This window comes from Mustela lutreola, chromosome 4 (assembly GCF_030435805.1).
Source record: "Mustela lutreola isolate mMusLut2 chromosome 4, mMusLut2.pri, whole genome shotgun sequence".
Classification (NCBI taxonomy): Eukaryota; Metazoa; Chordata; class Mammalia; order Carnivora; family Mustelidae; genus Mustela; species Mustela lutreola.
The window spans coordinates 32,538,222-32,559,688 of NC_081293.1; the positions used below are offsets into that span (position 1 = coordinate 32,538,222).

The 21,467-nt window shown below is 35.7% G+C and overlaps 1 protein-coding gene and 1 pseudogene across 1 annotated transcript in view; both read right to left on the reverse strand.

Annotated features, from left to right (window-relative positions):
* The window catches only part of HELLS (helicase, lymphoid specific), a 39,293-nt gene that overhangs the window by 2,382 nt on the left and 15,444 nt on the right, over nucleotides 1–21,467 (reverse strand). Inside the window, exons 7-21 of the mRNA XM_059169407.1 lie at nucleotides 21,070–21,111; nucleotides 17,612–17,836; nucleotides 17,078–17,260; nucleotides 16,051–16,194; nucleotides 13,025–13,221; nucleotides 12,734–12,830; nucleotides 12,079–12,240; nucleotides 10,866–11,005; nucleotides 10,641–10,779; nucleotides 9,943–10,026; nucleotides 9,743–9,862; nucleotides 7,166–7,282; nucleotides 6,705–6,864; nucleotides 4,455–4,551; nucleotides 4,288–4,364 (exon numbers count right to left, since the gene is read on the reverse strand). Coding sequence (XP_059025390.1) covers nucleotides 4,288–4,364; nucleotides 4,455–4,551; nucleotides 6,705–6,864; nucleotides 7,166–7,282; nucleotides 9,743–9,862; nucleotides 9,943–10,026; nucleotides 10,641–10,779; nucleotides 10,866–11,005; nucleotides 12,079–12,240; nucleotides 12,734–12,830; nucleotides 13,025–13,221; nucleotides 16,051–16,194; nucleotides 17,078–17,260; nucleotides 17,612–17,836; nucleotides 21,070–21,111 — 1,984 coding nt within the window. The remainder of the gene's footprint in view (nucleotides 1–4,287; nucleotides 4,365–4,454; nucleotides 4,552–6,704; nucleotides 6,865–7,165; nucleotides 7,283–9,742; nucleotides 9,863–9,942; nucleotides 10,027–10,640; nucleotides 10,780–10,865; nucleotides 11,006–12,078; nucleotides 12,241–12,733; nucleotides 12,831–13,024; nucleotides 13,222–16,050; nucleotides 16,195–17,077; nucleotides 17,261–17,611; nucleotides 17,837–21,069; nucleotides 21,112–21,467) is intronic.
* LOC131830875 (U4 spliceosomal RNA) lies at nucleotides 14,137–14,209 on the reverse strand (annotated as a pseudogene).

Genomic DNA, 21,467 nt, shown 5'->3' on the forward strand with positions numbered 1-21,467 from the left:
CATAATTTTGTCCATAATGGCCTTAAAGAAATTGTTACACTTAATCCTAGGCATGTTACAGTTTTGTAGTTACTGGAAGCTTATTTTCAAAATAATTACTGTTGATACACATACTATTAATTTTTTTTCATGAGTTTTTAAAATTTATTTGAAAGAGAGAATGAGAGTGGGGAGGGTCAGAGGGAGAAGCAGACTCCCCGCTAATCAGGGAGCCTGATGTGGGACTTGATCCTGGGACTCCAGGATCATGACCTGAAGGCAGTCGCTTAACCAATTGAGCCACCCAGGTGCCTCACACATACTATTAATTAATAGCAACCTTCCTGAATGCTATCTAAACACTTCTCAATTCCCTTACATTCTATGGAGATGATTATACCCCCTGTAAGAATTAAGTACTACTTAATTTACTTTTAAAGTACTTAATTAACTACTTAAAGTACTTTTAAGGGTAAAATTAAATACTACTCCCGTAAACCTTTTATTATTTTATAGTGTTAGGACTTCCTTGTAAATTGTGCAATGTTGTATACTGTACAGTGGGAGTGAGAGCGGTTATCTTTGAATGTTCTTGATTTTAGTAACTTACTGGATAGATGCATTTTACCAGATAAACAACATTCCTCTCCCTGTCTAGTTTAAGAAATATGAGGTGATTATGATGTTATCTCAAGTGGGTTTTCAGTATCTAGTTCTCCTTTATTCAGATAATGCAAATATTATACCATCTTTACATTCCTTCTATACAACTGATTTTTTTTATTTTAAGATTTTCCCCCATTTTTTTAATTAATTATTTTTATTAACATATAATATATTATTTGCCCCCGGGGTACAGGTCTGTGAATCATCAGGCTTATACATTTTACAGCACTCACCATATCACATACCCTCCCCGAAGTCCATAACCCAACCACCCACTCCATGTAAGATTTTTATTTTTTAGTGATCTCTACACCTAATGTGGGTCAAGATCACCTTTAGATCAAGATCAAGATCAAGAGATGCATACTCCGCAGACTGAGACAGCTGGGCACCCCATATAACTGATTTTTATTTAATAATGTATTTAAAATGTGGCCATAGGGCTTTATCTTTCTCATTTTCCTGAACTATTTGAAAACTATAAACACGCAAACATCCCGGAATATGGGCTCCTGGGTAGCTCAGTCAATTGGACGTCTGCCTTCAGTTCAGGTCATGATCCCAGAATCCTAGGATTGAGCCCCCCATCAGGCTCCCTGCTCCTCCCTTTGTTTGTGCTCTCACTCTGTCAAATAAATCAGTAAAATCTTAAAACAAAAAACAAAAAAGTCCAGAATAGCGGGGCGCCTGGGTGGCTCGGTGGGTTAAAACCTCTGCCTTCTGCTCAGGTCATGATCCCAGGGTCCTGGGCTCATGGGATCCCAGGGTCATTGGGCTCTCTGCCTGCCTCTCTGCCTACTTGTGATCTCTCTGTCAAATAAAGAAATCAAATCTTAAAAAAAAAAAAAAAATCCAGAATAGCTAAAAACTTATTTTGAAAAAGAACAAAATTGGATTCACTCACAACTGACCACAAAGCTATAATAAGCTATAATAAATCAAGAACAGTGTGGTAGTGGCATAGGATTGACAAACAGATCAAGGGGCCAGAGTTGGAAGTACAGAAATAAACTGTTACATTCATGATCAACTGACTTTCAGTAACATTGCTAAGGCAATTCATTAGGGAAAGAATAATCTTTTCAACAAATGGTGCTGGGACAACTGAGTAACAACAATGCACAAAAAATTTAGACCTTAACCTCATACTCTACAGAAAAATTATTTCAAATACAACAACTAAAACCATAACTCTTTGAAGAAAAACACCATGACCCTTGCTAGTCAAAGATTACTTAGAGATGACATCAAAATCATGAGCGGTAACAAAAAAAGATAAACTGGACTTTATAAAACTTAAACATTTTTGACCTTCAAAAGACACTACTTAAGAAAAATGCAAGACAAGGAGTACCTGGCTGGCCCGGAAGGTACCGCATGTGACTCTTGATCTCAGGGTCAGGAGTTCAAGCCCCATACTAGGTACAGAATTTAGTTTTAAAAAAAAAAGAACAACGAACATGCAAGCTAAGCTACAGACTGGGAGGAAGTATCTGTAGAACATGTACCAGATAAAGGACTTATATCTTGAATATATAAAGACTTCTTTCAACTCAATGATAAGAAGACAAAGAGCACAATTTTAAAAAGAGCTATTTGAAACAAAGCTAAAGACATCAAGAAATTAAACCCAGTGATGTGCTCATAAACGTTTAACTGGCTCCCCTGATGCCCTGTCCCATCAAAGGCCCTGATTTGTATTTTTTTCCTTTCTCCATGGTATTAAATATCCCTATCATCATCAATACCAAGCTACCAACATAACGGTGTTGAACTAGGGTTGGGAAAAGATGTGCAGAGTACAGCATTATACACTATTTCCACTATACAAATATAATACAATCAAGAGCATAGATACTGGTAGTATGTTAATAATATAATCAGGAAATGATGTTTTAAATATTTATTGCATTTGTTTTCAAGATTATTTATGGTTACCATGATAGACATCAATTCATTATTCTAAAGACTGATAAATAAAGGAAGCAACTTATCCTGCCTCACCTGTATGGACTGTATCCCCTATAGAATAACCAAATAATTGATAGGTAAAAGTTCTTAATAAACTAATTCTAACTAATGAAGGAATAACAAAAGAGGAAATATCACAATTTTTGCAATCTTTCAGGAAATAATGGTTCTAAACAATCATCATCAATGGATACTAAAACCAACAGGTCGAACAGAAGGGCAGAAAACTTTTTAATATCAGCCTGAATCAGCTGACCAATCCTAGCTCACTAAAAATAAGAAACTCAGATATATGTTCTCCCCGGAAGGATTTTTAACTCTGATGACAGCTGTTTTGGATGCTAATGTCCCATCCAGACTAAGAAAGACACAGAAATCTCAGGACCATGTGAACCACGGCCACATTGGCAAGCACCAGAAGCACCCAGGAAGCCAGGGTCATCAACTTCAACAACTATCACCCAGGTTACTTTGGAAAAGTTGGTATGGCACAATACTGCTTAAAGAGGAATCAGAGCTTCTGCACATCTGCAACCTTGATAAATTGGACCCTATCAGTAAGCAAACACTGGTAAATGCTGCCAAAGAACAAGATTAGAGCTGATCCTATCATTCGATGATGAAATTCGATCAAGCTACAGAGTTCTGGGACAGGGAAAGTTCCTAAAGCAGCTTGACATCATAGAAGGCCAAATTCTTTAGCAGAACAGCTGAGAATATTAATGGTGCGTTGGCATCGGGGGCTAGGGAGGGAAGGCGCTGTGTCCTGGTAGCTTGAAGCCACATGGAAGGAGCCTCATTAAATGCTAACAAGTGCTTTTCTCAAAGAGAGAATGAACAAAGTATTCCTAAGAAATGGAACCTAGATCTAATTAAGCTTGTACAGCTACATATATAGCTATTTACACTTTTCAGAAAATAAGTAGATTGAAAAAAAAAATCAAAGAACAACACAAAAGGGGTTTTAAAAAAAAACCAGCCAATTTCAGAATGCAGGTCATTGCACAGAGCAAATAATCTAGTTTTTGTCAATGACTTGGAAAAACAAAAGTGAGGAAGGTGTTATAGAAGAAAAGAGACAAAGTCAACAATGAAATTTGGATCCTGATTCCAACTGTAAAGACCACTGGAGAAATCTCAATATGGCCTAGGTAAAGGATATCAAGAGAAGTTTTACTGCCAATATTCTTAAATGTAATAATATAATGATATAGTGACTATATTTAAAGAGAGGTTCTTCTTGGTAAAAGATGCCTGAGTAAAAGATGGATAAAATCTCATGATTTTAAGATTCTGACAAAAGAGAATTACAATGAGAAAAGATTGGTTAAATGCTGTGGACTAGTGGCTGAATGAATTACATAAAGGGGTACATTAAATATTACTACTCTCTTTTATTTTTTTATTTTTATTTTATTTTTTTAAATTTTATTTATTTATTTGACAGAGAGAGATCACAAGTAGGCAGAGAGGCAGGCAGAGTGAGAAAGGAGGAAGCAGGCTCCCTGCTGAGCAGAGAGCCCGATGCGGGACTCCATCCCAGGACCCTGAGATCATGACCTGAGCAGAAGGCAGCGGCTTAACCCACTGAGCCACTCAGGTGCCCACTACTCTTTCTTTTAAAATGTCTGTTTCACTTTCCCTTAAAGAAAGTAAAAGCATGATACTTGCCAATGAGATCACTTCGATCTAGCAATAACTCCAGATCTTTATCACTAATGACCTTCTCTCTTGATCCTTTTACTTCCCTGTAAGAAAACAAAATATTCAAGTCCATACGATAAATCAAAACTGTGAATTACATTTTTGTAAAAAATGTATATTAAGCAAAATCATACCTTTCATAATCTCTAGATTTTAATAATTCCATTAATTCCTTAGGGTCTAAGAAGTTCTTAGATTGATTTAATCCAGACTGACCACCTTTGAAATGATCTAGAAAAAAGGTTCAGGAAATTAGAAACCCTGAAAATCACTTTTAAAGCCAAAATATACTACATTACACACCAATTAGAATGTCTTATGTTAAAAAGAAAAGGCAAAACCAAGTGTTGATAAGGATAAAAAGCAACCATAACTCTCATACTTTCATGGCAGAAGTATAAAATGGTATGTCCACTTAGGGCAAAGTTTAGTAGCTTCCTATAGGTAAACATACACCCACCCAAAGACCATGAAAAAATAAAGGCATATGTCCACAAACAGTTGTACAAGAGCAGCTTTTTCATAAAAACAAAAATCTGGAAAACAATTTACATGTCAACCAACTTAAGAATGGATACATGAGGGGCACCTGGGTGGCTCAGTGGGTTAAAGCCTCTGCCTTCGGCTCAGGTCATGATCCCAGGGTCCTGGGATCAAGCCCCACATTGGGCTCTCTGCTCAGCAGGAAGCCTGCTTCCCTTCCTCTCTCTGCCTGTCTCTCTGCCTACTTGTGATCTCTGTCTTTCAAATAAATAAAATCTTAAAAAAAAAAAAATAGATGGTGGGGAATTTGTTGGTATAAAGACCTAAACTAGGTTGGCGTGACTATAAACATGCATGAAGAAAAACACTGGTGCTTAGATGAACAGAGGGGCAAAGAAAACCATCCAGGACAACACTTTCAAAGTGCCATATCCTCAATTCTGTCATGGGAATTTGGCATAATGTTAATGCTTATTCCTGAAAAGAGATTGCCTGTTGAAAGTCTTCAAGAAAACGTCAAGCTGCTTCTTACTAGTCCAGTATATTAAGTATTAGAGTATTAAAGATATGTTGAAGTAGTGCTATTAAAAAAAAATGTTTACTCGGTTGAACTCAGTATTTCAAATATTTGGTTCTGTAGAATGTCCATTTCATCATTTCAAACCTAGTATTTTTCAAATACTGTGTTTTTGTTTTTTAAGAGAGGGAGAGAGGGTTGTGGGGCAGAGGAAAAGGGAGAGAGAACAGGCTTTGCATGCAGCACAGAACCCAGTGTGTGGCTCAGTCTTACGACTCTGAGATCATGACCTGAGCTGAAATCAAGAGTGGGGTGCTTAACTGACTGACCCAGGCACAGATACAGTGTTTTCTTAAACTGGAAAAGATTCTGAGAGGTAGGGGAAGTAAAGTAAGTGAGGCATTGGTATTTTATATTTTATTCCCTAAGATTCTTTGGATAAGTTCTACTTCTATTCATTCAATATAAAATTCTATTCAGATAAATTAGCTTCAGGGCTATGTTAAAAAAAAAAGTTGAAAAAATCTGTAAGTTATGAAGCCTAGAGAAATGGGAAAATGATAATGTTGAAAATCACTACTCAATTGTTTTATGCTACTTTTCCTACCTGCTGTCTACTTGAAAATACTTTCTCTAGTGTATCTGATTTTGAGGGACATATGGTTTAGGTTTTAGAAATCTTTAATTTGACTTGTTGGAACATTTAGATTGTAGTTAGAATTTACACTGGAGGAAAAAAGAACTTTTCTAGGGGCACCTGGGGGACTCAGTGGGTCAAAGCCTCTGCCTTCGGCCCAGGCAGGTCTCAGGGTCCTGACGACCTGGGATCCCAGGACCCTGGGATTGAGCCCCGCATCGGGCTCTCTGCTCGGCGGGGAGCCTGCTTCCTCCTCTCTCTCTGCCTACTTGTGATCTCTGTCTGCCACATAAATAAATAAAATCTTTAAAATTTAAAAAAAAAAAAAAAAAAGGATGAATACCCAACCTTTGAATCAACATAGATGGAACTGGAGGGGATTATGCCAAGTAAGTCAAGCAGAGAAAGACAATTATATGGTTTCACTCATATGTGGAACATAAGAAATACCATGGAGGACCATAGGGGAGGCAGAGAACTCTGAAAGGGGAGCAATCAGAGGCAGGTGAACCATGAATGACTTAAGAACCCCGGGAAACAAACTGACATTTCACAGGGAAGGCAGGTGGGGGGGGGTGGGGTGTGACATGGTGATGCATATTAAGGAGGACACATGCTGTGATGAGCACTGGGTGTTATACACAACTAATGAGTCACTGAACACTACATAAAAACTAATGATGTACTACATAGTAGTTAACTGAACATAATAAAAAAGAATGTTAAAAAATATTAAGTATAATTTACTTTTGTGGATGATCAACTTTTCCAGTTTCCTTTTAGCAGCTGCTCTTTCCACAATTTTCTGATCGATAGTATTTGCTGTGACAAGACGATATACAACAACTGGCTTTGTCTGACCAATTCTATGACATCTATCCTGGGCCTGAAGATCAGACTGGGGATTCTTAAAGTGAAAAGAAAAATAATATTTAATAGTTTAACTTTAAAGTTATTTAAACTCCTATTGAAGTTAAATGCATGATCCAATCAGAATCTGTCAAAGTGTCTTAACTCATTTTAGATTTCTAGAATAGTTTCAATGATAATACATATTCAAGACTTTACAAACAGGGCACTTGATAATGATTTTTGTCTTAAGATCGAATACCTTTTACAAACAGATAAAGAAAACTGCAAAGCATACAATGAAAGATAAAAAATTCAGAATGGAAATATAACAGCATATTGCTATACTTCCAACTTACCCAATCACTATCATAAATGATAACTGTATCTGCTGCAGTCAAATTAATGCCCAGGCCACCAGCTCGTGTACTTACTAAGAAGATAAACACATCTGGATCTGTGTTGAAGCTGTGCATCTAAAAGCAAGGGAAAAAAAAAGGTAAACTTAAGAAAGAAACTGTTACACCTAGAATGCGGATATTGTTCTGCCTGTGGAGCAACCATCTTATAACCATGTGTTTATAGCAAAGGAGTGGGGACAGCAATGCCAAGGGATATAATAAGCCAGCATTCTTTTTTTTTTAAAAAAGATTTTATTTATTTATTTATTTATTTATTTGACAGACAGACAGAGTACAAGTAGGCAGAGCACACAGAGGTTGAGGCAGGTAAGAATTCTACTACTGAACCATCAATGCAATGCAGAGGCAGAGGCAGAAGCAGGCTCCCCAGTGAGCAGGGAGCCTGATGTGGGCCTCAATCCTAGGACATTGGGATCATGACCTGAGGCAAAGGCAGCCATTTAACCAACTGAGCCACCCAGTTGCCCCAATAAGCCAAAACTCTTCAAACTAGGTATGAATTCTTCAGATGTGGAATAAATAAACACTGAAAACCCAGAAGTCATGAAAGTTGGGGGGAAAAAAATGATTTGCTGAAAAGAGAAAGTTATCAAGACTTCCCATTCATGAAATTTAAAAATCGTTAAACATTACCTACTGCCCGGCTAAGACTGTAACCCTGGGAAGCTCCATCAATTTGATCTTCAGAGGTGCTTGAGACCAGGTAGCTCAGGCCAATCACATAGATACATCACGCCTATATGACTAACCCTCAATGGAAACCACGGACAGCAAGGCTCAGATGAGCTTCCCTGGCTTACTTCAGATGTGCAATTATAAATTGCTGCTGGGAGAATTTAGTGCTGTCTATGTGACCTCACTGAAAAGTCACATCTAGCTTCTCCTAGACTTCACCCTACAACTTTTCTTTTTATTGATCTTAATCTGTATCCTTTCGTGTATTAAATCATAGCTATGAGCACTAGAAAAAAAGAAAAGAGAACTTTAGTCCAAAGAACTGAGGAGGGAAACTGTTTTTAATTACAGCAATTAAAAGATGTACCCATAGGAAACCGAATCAGTCATTTAGATCTAGGAGCAATTATGTTTAACATATTAAACATCTGCTTATGTTACCTTCATTTGTTTACCAAGCCCCTCTTTTATTAAGGATATTTTTGTTGGGGTGCTTGGATGGCTCAGTCCGTTAAGTGTCTGCCTTCAGTTCAGGTCATGATCCCAGAGTATGGAGCCCTGCATCAGGCTCCCTGCTCTGTGGGAGCCTGCTTCTCTCCCACCTCCTCTGCCGCTCCCCCTGCTTGTGCTCTCTCTCTCTCTCCAAGAAATAAAATCCTCAAAAAAAAAAAAAAATTTGAAGGAAGAATACCTAATTTTATTTAAAAAATAAAAAAAAAGTCTAGACCAACCTCTCTTTAAAATCTTAAAAACAGAGTGACCAAAACAACTAAAACCCCAAGTGGTTTCCAGTGGATGGGGTAGGCAGGAAAAGTGGGTTCCTTGAGAGGGGGCATGAGAGAACTTGCTGAGTGATGTTAAGTTTGCATTCATCAAAACTCAGAAAATGTACACTTGACTTTATGCACTTCATGATACGTAAAATTCACCCCAAAAGACAAAATATGCCGAAATAATAGAAGGGAATTATTATCTATAATTTTATTTTAAAGTGCTCCCCAAAAGATAAAATGTTAAATGGATACAGAAATAGACTGATTCTGTATCACAAGCATATGACCAAAAGGAACAGTATAAGCTTAATGACAGGTTCTCAGATTTATAGATGTTCCTATAAAACTCTTTCAACTGCTTAGATTTTAAATCTTCAGTGAAATGTTAGGATAGAGATAAGAGCCAAAATCAGGAGGGAAAAAAAGTATTATTCTCTCAACATTCTTACAGTGGTAGTGAAGTAGGATATTATTAAATCAAGTTGGACCAGAAAAATATATAACTTAAGAAACATTAAGGGGCGCTTTGATGGCTCAGTCGTTAAGCATCTCACTTTGGCTCCGGTCATGAATCCCAGAGTCCTGGGACTGAGCCCCACATCAGGCTCCCTGCTCAGCAGGAAGTCTGCTTCTCCCTCCCCCTGCTTATACTTGCTCTCTCGCTATGTCTCTTGATGTCAAATAAATAAATAAATATCTTTTTAAAAAATTAAGACTTACTAATACTAAATAAAAATGTTTATGTGTTTGGGGCGCCTAGGTGGCTCAGTGGGTTCAGCCTCTGTTTTTGGCTCAGGTCATGATATTGGGGTCCTGGGATTGAGCCCTGCATTGGGCTCTCTGCTTGGTGGGAAGCCTGCTTCCCCCCTTCTCTGCCTACCTGTGATCTCTGTCTGTCAAATAAATAAATAAAATCTTTAAAAAAATCAGTTTAAAAAAAATGCCTGTGTTTGAGCCTACTACAAGGTTTTTAGTCTATCAATTTGTGATTCTACTCTGAACATTACTTTAGAAACCTAGATAGTTACAAAAGATAATTTGGTATGTATGACTGAAGTAATCTTACATTTTTTTCTCTCTCTGAATAAGACATGGTTCCATCAAGCCTGCTAAAGTTGAAATTTCTGAAGTGGCAATAATCCATCAAAATGTCCAACATTCTTGTCATTTGTGAAAAAAGCAGCACCTGAAATTTAAATATATCTTAGTATCTATACTAATTAATAGAAGTAATTAAATAATCAAAAATCCGATCAAAAGTACCACCTTGTGCCCTCTGGCTTTTAGTTCTGGCAGCATTCGATCCAAAATTAAGAATTTCCCAGAATTTGCTATCAATTCCTCATCAATCTTAAAAGCAGAGAAGAGAAAAAACAGTTACAATAATTACCAATAATCTGTTTTTGTCAAAATAAAATCTAGGTAAATAGTTCATTCTCAATGACAAGTCTCCATAAAACTTTAAAAAACAAAATGACCTTATCATTTGATCTTTTTAAATCAGAAGACAATTCTTTCTCAAGGAAAGACATACTCTGGAATTTAAAATGGGGGCAACTGAATGGCTCAGTTGGTTAAGTGTCTGTCTCTTGATTTCAGCTCAAGTCATTATCTCAGCTTCATGAGATTAAGCCCCACATAGGGCTCAACATGGAGGATAGAGCCTGCTTAAGATTCTCTCCCTTGCTCAACATTGAGCACACACTCTCTCTCAAAAAATAAATAAAATGAACGATTTCACAAAAAAATTAATCTAAGCTCAACCTTGAACTATCCTTCTCACTCCTCTCCCAGAGGCTTTATAATAACAGAATGTTAAGTTTAAACTTACAGCACAAATGTCGATTTCTCTTAAAGATTTATTTATTTGATGGGGAGCAGGAGAAAGGGTGGGGAGCGAGGAATGGGAGGGACAAAGGGGTAGTTACAGAAATCAAAATAGTACATTATTAAATGGTATTCACCTTAAACTCTTGTGTGACCGGGTCTATAGGGTACTCAATCAAATATGGATGATTACAGCACTTACGAAGGAGCATCATTATATTCTGCAGCTTCAGATTAACCTCAGATTCTATAGGGATATTTGTTTCCACAACAGCTCTACCAAAAACATATAATCCATGAATGTGAGAAATACAAAAAGTATCACAGTTTAAAGAACACTTAAATTTATTTTAAACTCACACCTTTCTCGGTCTACTTCTGGCTGCATTTGACTGAGCAATTTTTCCAATTCATTAGGGAAATCATCTATTTTGCTGTAATTTATTGACTTTCTAGTTCGCCGTCTTGGTCGTCCAGTGGGACTTAGCTCTACAGTTTCTTTCTAAAAGTGAATAATTAAAAAGGAATATATGTTAAAGAACCTATACACTTAAATTCTAAATACATAAAAGTGAATTGTAATATTTTTACGTGCAAATGTTTTAAGATATAAAGAAAAAAATAATTTTCTTTCATTATCAAGTTTAGGAATTTCCAAAGGCACAAAATAAAGGCTCCATAAACTTTGGCCACGTGCAAATGTGGTCATATTAAGTCTAAGTATTTTAAATGCTTATGACAGTATCAGAGCATTATAGTAAATGCCTTCGTATCTCAGTGGAAAAAATTAAGGATGGATAGAATTGTTTTGAACTTATATAAAAGAATTTAGTAACTTAGGGTTAAGGAGCACCACATATCTGCATTAGAGAACATTTCTTTGGACTGGTATAACACTGCAATGAAATTCCTCACAATAAGCAATGATTATAAATTTCTAATAGCTCAAAAACCAGATCTTCTCTTTAATTATAATAAAAATTGGGGAACAGAATCTAAAGGCTACACAAAACAGAAATGTATAGAACCATAAATGTCTTGAAAAATAGATTGGTACATGGTATACAGCAGAAAGTCTAGACATTTAAACAAAATTTAAGGGTCCCCTAATCTTTTAAGATAATCACATTCTACTTTAATATAATATGGTGGGTAATGAAAGAAGATATTTCTTTCAAATAAGGTATTCTATTACATTTTTGAAGACCAGTAACCTCCTATAAAGGGATTGTGTATGGGGGATTGGTCTAGCTGGGAAACTCTTGTATATAGTGTGTGCCTGTTATTTCCTAGTCCATCCCCACATAGCATAATTTGGATTAATCTGGGATAGGAATAAAAAATTTTAACAAACATTCCAGATAACTATAAAGCAATTAATGCATGAACCATCACTTCAATTTTAGTAGGATCACAGAATTACTAGAAGACAACTTTCGTTATTGCTATATACTCTAGTTAGAAATTCATATTCTGTAAGTCCTAAAAACAGGTGATAAGATCTAAGACTGAAATTAATCAAGGAATTTCCAATACCAATTGTTATTTCCAGTTTATGTCAAAGCCATACTCTACCTCACTGCATCCAAACATGTTTGCAATTGTACGGTTCACAATAGCTGTATAAAAGATCTCTTGTTTCTTAGAAAGTGGTGCATAAACAACTACTTCTCGTTTTGGAGGAACTTCAAGAGCAACATCAGATTTTAGTCTTCTCAGTAAGAAAGGTGTTAGAATCTAAAATTTAAACATGAATAAACGTATGTGAATTCGTATGCTTTCAGGCAATACTCTCTCCACACACTTCTTAATCCCTTCTTTCTCTTTTTTCCTTTAAAAGTACTATCAAGTCTTGGGTGCCTGCGTGGCTCAGAGGCTCAGGTCATGGTCTCAGGGTCCTGGAATCAAGCCCCGCATGGGGCTCTCTGTTCAGCAGGGAGCCTGTTTCCCCCCTCCCTCTGCCTGCCTCTCTGCCTACTTATGATCTCTATCTGTCAAATAAATAATCTTTAAATAAATAAATAGATAGATAGATAGATAAGTAGATAAATAAAAATACTATCAAGTCTTGAAAAATGAAGAGTCCCCTGCCCCCTTTAGATGTAACTTATTCCCTTGCTCTTCTCCCAGCCCTAGAGGTCACTTTTTAAAAATCTATTACAAAAGATAATCTATGCAGTTCCTTTTTCATTTGGAGTCCATAGTAAGCAGAATAAGACAAAATCACAACCTGGTGCAGCATATGCAATACGTTCTGTTCTCTTTCTTTAGCAATAATATCTTCAGCAGTTTCAGAAAGACTAGTGATATCAAACCAAGATTCAAAGCTGTAAGAGAAAAAAATGATTACAACTTAACCTACTCCACAAATCAATTATATTAACATATATATACCACAAAGAAGTTGCCAAAAAGCTATCATTTTTAATCCAACTACCTAGGAGAAAGGAATTAATTTTGACTAAGAGCAGATTTGAGATTAGAAAAATATAGAAAATAGTTAAATAACTGGCTTACCTACCTTTTCAAGTCATCAAATACATCTGGCAACAAAAAGTTTAGCAATGACCAAAGTTCTGATAAATTGTTTTGCAAGGGAGTACCAGTCAAAAGAAGTTTGTTATCTGCATTGAATCGTTTTAACTCCCTGATTAGACGGCATTTCATGTTCTTAATTCTGTGTCCTTCATCTACTATTAAGTATTTCCAATAGCAGTGCTAGAAAAGGAATTTAGGGAAAAACTTTAAAATGATGATATTACAATTTTTTAAAAAAACAATTCTAAAAATAAAACTTCTTTGGGGATGGATGTTCGATTTTATCAAATGGCATTTCTGTATCTATTGAGATGGTCATGTTTTCTTCTGATCTACTAAAAGGATAAATTTATCTTCTAAAACTGATGCATACTTTTGTTCCTAAAATAGACTTCCCTTGGCTATGAACTAATAAAGTCCACCTGCTATTATGTATTTAAATTTTTTCTATTCACATTCTTTATTCAGGCAGTCTGGGGACACTTGGGCAGTACAACTGGTTGTGTGTCCTACTTGATTTTGGCTCAGGTTGTGCGATGGAGCCCGGCACTGGGCTCTGCACTCAGTGTGGAGTCCGCCTGAGATTCTTTCCTTCCTCCTTTACCCCTCCCACTCGTGCTTCCTCTCATTATCTCTCTCTAAAAATAAATCTTAAAAGAAACAGGGAAAAAAAAAAAAGCAGTCCGTGGTTTCCCTGGGTAATGCTTTATCAGGTTTTGATTAGTGTTATACTAGATTCCTAAAAAAGAACTAAAGCTTTATTAGTGCCACATGCTCTGAAACATTAAATATTAGAATTTTCATTCTTGAGAACTTCATCTGAAATGGACATTCTAATCTGATGGTGTTCTCAGTTTCTTAATATAATTACTGATTTGTTTAGGCTTTGCCTTTCTTCTGGGGGCAGTTTTAGTAATTTCTATCCTCACAGAAAGCCATCCATCTACTTTCAGTAAGTTGTCATAAAAATATAATTTCTCATTTTTCAAAACCTTGTTAAAAAAAAGAAAGCAAAAACAACAAAACTACAATCTTACTCTGAGTATCATCAACTCAAAGGAGAAAAAAAAGCAAAACTATAACAAAAATCTTACTCTCATTTTTCAATTAGCAATAATTGTACCTCGGATAAACCTCATTGGCTACAATACAGCCACTGCACAAAGCTTCTTACTCTCATTTTTATTATCTGTGCTTTCTCTTTTATTTTGATCAGGTAGTCTTAAAGTTCATCTATTTTGCTGTTTAAAAATGCAAAAATATGGACTATTTCTGGGAAATATAAATACCAAGCTGGCAATTGTAGGTATCCTTGGAGAACAAGATTGGCAAATTGGGGGAAAGAACATGAAATGGGACATATTTTGCATTTCATTCTAACAGATTCATAGCAGAATTTTTAAAAAAAAGTTTTGGGGGGCACCTGAGTGTCTCAGTCATTAAGCATCTGCCTTTGGCTCAGATCATGATCCTAGGGTCCTGGGATTGAGCCCCGCATTGGGCTCCCTGTTCTGCGGGAAGCCTGCTTCTCCCTCTTGTACTCCCCCTGCTTGTGTTCCCTGTCTCTGTCAAATAAATAAATAAAATCTTAAAAAAATTTTTTTTAATATTATGACTTTTTTTTTTAAAAGAAAAAAACAAATTGGGACTGCTTTTGCTGGTAATACCAGATAACCTAAGTAATCTCTCACTATAAGACATGTACCATAAAAAAGCAAAACAAATATAAATGAATACGTAAAAGCAAAGAGAAAACCCAATGCAACAGAAATGAGGGTTCTGAAAAATGATTTTATAAGTTGGGTGCCTGGGTGGCTCAGTCGTTAAGTGTCTGCCTTCGGTTCAGGTTATGATCCCAGGATCCTGGGATCAGGCTCCATATCAAGCTCCCTGCTTGGCATGAAGCCTGTTTCTTTCTCCTGCTCCCACTCCTTCTATTTGTGTTCCCTCTCTTGCTATGTTTCTGTCAAATAAATAAAATCTTACCCCCCCCCAAAAAAATTTCCTAAGTTAACAGATACTTCTGCTGCCAGTCAGGAATAAGTGCCCTGTACCCTCAAAGTGAAGATCCTTAAAATAATGTCCTAACTTCAGTGAAAGGGAAAATTATAAAAATTCTAACCACTAGCAAATGGAATTGACAATAAGGCTCATCTGTTCCAATATGGTCAGGATAGGGAGGTCAAAATAACTAGAAAGGTCATGTTATATTATTTAGTAGAAAACTGAATTTTCAAGACACAATAAATAAATTATATCTATATGCTAACAAAAATACTTAATATTCTCAGAATTCTCAGCATTCTCAGAATTACAACTGCTTTGAAGTCTGTATGCTTTCTTCTACAAGCAGTGTATATCACTTTTATTGTGAAGAAGTAACGTAACTGCAATTCATAGCCCAAATTTCCACCAGCACACAAGTAAATTCTGATATACCAGACAGAAAAAGGAAAAGTTGTAAATTTAGAACTAAATGTGAAATAGGTGGAGCAGTGATAGAAAAGTGCAAATACCAAAAAATGAACTGAGAGACAATGAGCAAAGGTTAACTTTCCAACTACATAACTTGAGCACTAATTAAGTAGCTACAACATACACTAAAACACCATATAGCCATAAGACAGTCTAAAAATAACTTGTCTTCATATATGCTATTCTTATTTAATTAAAATTAAATGGGTGAGTTCTATATACTTAAATCACATGTCAGACATATCTGGAACATAGTCTCAGATTAGATTTATGTCTAGCTGAATTTAACACACTAGAATGATATTATGGCTAAAGGTCAAGGTGCTGTCGTTTCAATTTTCTTGTTAAAGACTACAACCTTCTTAATCTGTTAATGCCAACTTTTGGTTTCTGAAAGAATCTGTAGAACACAATCCACTGTTTCCATCAGGGGGTAAAAAAAAAATCAACAAATGTTACCAGATGGTGCGAAAGTGCTATGAACTAAGAAAAATGTGGTTTATGGATCACAAAGAATTCCATAGAGACCAATACCTGTAACGCATTTCGGTCTCTCATGGCTATTTCAAATGAAGTAATTACCACAGGATGAATCTGCAGTGTCCCTTTTCGTCTGTGAATATTCTTTACCAATTTTCGACGTTCCTGCTGGGTCCCATGATATAGCATAGTAGGAATCTAAAAGATTTTATATTGATTTGTAACAAACTTAAGGACAAAATGCAAATTATTAACAATTTGGAAAATACAAAATTTATCATTAAGGAGAAAAAAGATGATTAATCTTAACTCTATTTTTCTATAGCAAAATGAGTCCATCACCTCTAAAAAATTATTTTACTAATAAAAGAGAATAAAATAAGCCATGAAAACAAATAAAATATAAGGCAAGGATATGGCTAAGACGACATAAATATATGGAAGGAAAACACCACAGTAAGAAATAATTTCTACCTATGTCAGTCTTGATGTGAATGAAATTATCCAATGCACTGAAAATCATTCAGGGGTATTTTTGGCAAATACCTGAGATTACTAATACCTACTCTTACGTATACACGTAACATGGATTTCGCTACCCTTTGAAAAATAATTCAACTAGGGGTTCCTAGCTGGCTCAGTCAGAGGAGCATGCAACTCTTGACCTTGGGGTCATGAGTTCAAGTCCCACACTGGGTGTAGAGATTACTTAAAAAAACTTAAAACAGGGATGCCTGGGTGGCTCATTGGTTGGGCAGCTGCCTTCGGCTCAGGTCATGATCCCAGCACCCTGGGATCGAGTGCCACATCGGGCTCCTTGCTCAGCAGGGAGCCTGCTTCTCCCTCTGCCTCTGCCTGCCTCTCTGTCTGCCTGTGCTCACTCGCTCTCTCTCCCTCTATCTCTGACAAGTAAATAAATAAAATCTTTAAAAAAAAAAAAAACAAAAAAAAAAAACTTAAAACAAAAAACACAACCCTCAAGATGTAGTACAAAAATCAATTATAATAATAATTTTACAATTCAGGCAACAAAACAATTATAGAAATGATAATATATTCAACAAAAGGAAACCTATCTTACATCTGGTGTAAATCTCTGGAATTCTGCCATCCAATTAGGAAGTGTAGACAAAGGGCCACAGACGAGAAAAGGTCCAGGTACTCCTCTCTGAATCATCAACGCAATTGTAGCAATACACTGAACAGTCTTTCCCAATCCCATTTCATCTGCTAAAATGCCATTAATTCCATTTTCCCAAAGCATCTGGACAAAACAATACACAATGTATTTAAATTCAGACATAAACACCTGCTGGATTAGCAACAGTTTATATTTCTTCTTTTTACCCAGTGATAAGAATGATAAGATTGACATACTCATGGTTATAACACATGTGAGAAATTGGTTATCAAAACCACAGATGTGTTGGCAATCTTGAATAAAATACCAAAAATTTAGTCTAGATAAATAAATTTGAAAGTTAAGTATTTACACACAGAATTTCACATTTAATAATGAACTTGGAAGGAACAACTCAAGTTATGTTACAGCACATTAATAGGCTATTATACAGATATGAACCAATATCTTCTATTAAATTTGAGAATTCATTACCCTAAGCCATTCCATGCCTTCCACTTGGTACCATCGCATCACTCCTCCGGTGAAGTGTTTTGGTTGTTGAAAGGGTACTGGCTGTCCATCACATTTCCGAACTGGGTCAAAAAAGAATTTAGTGTTCTGCCTAACCGTTTGAGACAATCTGTCTTTAATTATAGTATTTGAATCTTTGTTTTTCTGAAGGTCTTCTACACAGAGATTAGAAGAACAACTTTCATTCTGTGAATAAAAAATGCTTAATTAGAACATTGATACATAATGCTGCTACCCTCTATTTATCAGAAAATTTAATCAAAATTTACCCATTAAGTATATAGAAATAAAACCGTTTGTTGAATAAAACCTTAGAGATAGTTACCCCCATTCTCTCACAAACGCAAAAGCCATTGAAAAAAAAATTGAGATAACTCTTACAGATTACAGGCACACTATTGAAATGACCTTTACAACTGTACCTCCCATCCAAACTTTTTAAATGAGCGACTCAAGAATTTATTAAACTATTTTCTTAATAATAATTTCTTTCACCCAAATTAAAAATAATGTCTATAAAATAGAAAGGAAAAAAATCCTTTCAAGGAAACAGGAACATTTACTTCTGTCTAAATTACATTTGTTGAAGAAAAAGGGGCAAAGTAAATAAAGTTTAAGAACTCCCTACATCGGGACGCCTGGGTGGCTCAGTTGGTTAAGCAGCTGCCTTCGGCTCAGGTCATGATCCCAGCGTCCTGGGATCGAGTCCCACATCGGGCTCCTTGCTCGGCAGGGAGCCTGCTTCTCCCTCTGCCTCTGCCTGCCACTCTGTCTGCCTGTGCTTGCTTTCTCCCTCTCTCTCTCTGATAAATAAATAAAATCTTTAAAAAAAAAAAAAAAAAAAAACACTCCCTACATCACACTTAAGAGTAGCAATTTATCTGTAATGACACGCATTACCAACTTATGATAAATGATAGCTTTTACTGGTTAGTGACGTCCACAACTCTTTATTTCACATTTAAGAATGTGAAAACGAGGATTGAGTCAATTCAGATGGAAGTCTTATAAATGAGAAGTCACAAATAATGCTACAACTAGACATTCAACTGGAAAATTACAAACCCTGAATTTTACCATTCCATACATAAAATTCATTTGTGATGTTCATCATAAAGTCAAAACCAAAACCATAAAGCTTTTAGAAGAAAGCAGAGTATCTTGATAACCTCGGATAATTTCTTAAACAGGACAAAAACGCACTAACTACCAAAGGGGTTGGGGGGAAGCGATAAACTGAGCTACTGTAAAACTTAGAAGTTCTGCTTACTGAAAGACACCATTAAGAAAATGAGTAGGCAAGCCACAAACTGAAAGAAAATATAGTACATAAATCTGACAAAGAACTTGTGCATTTTTAAAGAACTCATATATCAACAATAAAAGGGCAGGTAACAATAAATGGGCAAAAGATGTGAATAGAAACTTTATAAAAGAAAACATAAAGCCATTAAGAACATGAAAATATACATTAGCAATTAAGAAAATGCAAAATAAAACCACACAAGATTTATTTCACATTCAATAAAATGTGAAATTCATTTCATATTCAGTTAAAATTAAGAAGACTAACATGAAATGCTGGTAGTAACATCAAGAGAAACTTCTATTTTATTTTTATTTTTCTTAACAGAAACTTTTATACACTGCTGGTGAGAGTAAAATGGTGTGTTCACTTCAGGAAAAGAATTTTCTTTTAAAACATACATTTACAATATGACCCAGCAACTCCATTCCTGGGTATATACTCAAGAACAAGAAAACACGTCCATACAGACTTGTACACAAATTATCATGGTGGTCTTATTCATAAGTCACAAACTGGAAACCATTCAAATGCCCATCCAGAGAATGGATAAAGAAATTATAATATTCATTTGATGGAATTTTACTCAGCAATTTTAAAAAAGCTACTTATAAACTCAACAATATAAATGAGTATCAACTATGTTGAGTAACAAGTTAACAGGAAATAAAAGATACATGTTTGGATTTTATTTGTATGAAACAACCTGTGAAAAAGGTTAAAAACTGGTCTCCGACAAAAGTCAAAAAGTCGTTGCCTCCAAGTTTGGTGGTGGGAGAAATGACTAGCAAGGGATACAAGGGATCCTTCTATCATATGAAAAGGTTCTAGATCCTGATTTGGGTGGTAATTACATGAATGCATACATTTATCAAAATTCATCAGAATTAACATAAGCATGGTACACACTTACTTACTGCATACTATAAAATGGTCAAAATTCCATATTAAGTCATGGGAAATTAGACTGAAGCTTTATCTTTGAAAATGTAACTAAAGGTGCCCCTGGGTGACTCAGTAGGTTAGAGGTCTGCCTTCAGCTTAGGTCATGATCCCAGGGTTCTGGGAATAAGCCCTGCCCCACCTGCTCAGTGGGGAGCCTGTTTCCCAGTCTGCCTCTTCCCCCTGCCATGCCCCTCTCACTGCTCATGGGCACACTCTTAAATAGAATCTTTTAATTAAATAAATATGCAATTATATATTATAAAAAAAAAGCTTACTCTTATTTATATTTAACATTGTTCAATTTTAACTGTATCATAAACTAATCCTTATACAGAACAAAGAATAAAAATTAGTGCACTGATATAAGAAACAAATTTTGGTCAAAATTATGATGGGCAAAAAGAATAGCTCCCATTTATAATGTCATCAATTTTCCCAAGAGCCTATTAATCTTTGATAGGTAAGTTAATTTTTATAACCCTTGGTAAGCATTTTCATATGAAATCTTGAACTTGAACTAAGAAATCTTGTACTTGAAGGGATATGGACAGTGAATACTCAGGTAACAAGGAATCTCTCCACAGAAAATGGGGATGGTGTGAGAAGTCTTCCCAAACAGATCCAAACACAACATTTCATATGAGCAACAAGATTAAGGAACCTCTTAGAGCTTCCACAAGCTGTGGAATATATACACGTGGAATGCATTTTGTTATAGGCACTCGCATTACCGCTAAACTCCCAAGGACCCATAAACTAATATTTACACATTAAGGACCATGCAGTAGAACACCTTAAGTTGATTATGTAAGTAAGCAGCACGACAGGATAAGAAAGAAGTAAGGTTTTTTTTTTTTAAGGTTAAGAAATAGAATAGCGGGCGCCTGGGTGGCTCAGTGGGTTAAGCCGCTGCCTTCGGCTCAGGTCATGATCTCAGGGTCCTGGGATCGAGTCCCGCATCGGGCTCTCTGCTCAGCAGGGAGCCTACTTCCCTCTCTCTCTCTCTCTCTCTGCCTGCCTCTCTGTATACTTGTAATCTCTCTCTGTCAAATAAATAAATAAAATCTTTAAAAAAAAAAAAAAAAAAAAAAAAAAGAAATAGAATAGCTAGTGAGAAAAAAATGTACACTGGAGATTACCTATATTTAGTTTCTCATAAATCTCTTACCTCATTCTCCTTTTTATTTTTTTTAGCCACAGACAAAATTTCCTAGAACATTAAGAAAACAGAAATAAAGTAGCAATATATGTAGTTCATTCATTTATTTACTCAACAAGTATTTATTCTGTTCTGTTATATTCTATTCTAATATTCTATAAAATATTCTATTCTGTTCTATCTTCATGCCAAGAAATGAGGATAGGCTCTCAAGGTAATTAAAATACAGGACTCAAAACTGGTGGACCTCAAGCAAAATTAAGATTACAGTGTCTTATAAAACTCTGCATTAGTTAACAATACTTAAAAATTGGGTTATTTGCTCCTAAAATTTCTAGGGTTTTTGTTTTGTTTCTTTTTTAAGCCAAAGCTTACTGAGGAGACTTAAATCCGAAATCACATATGAC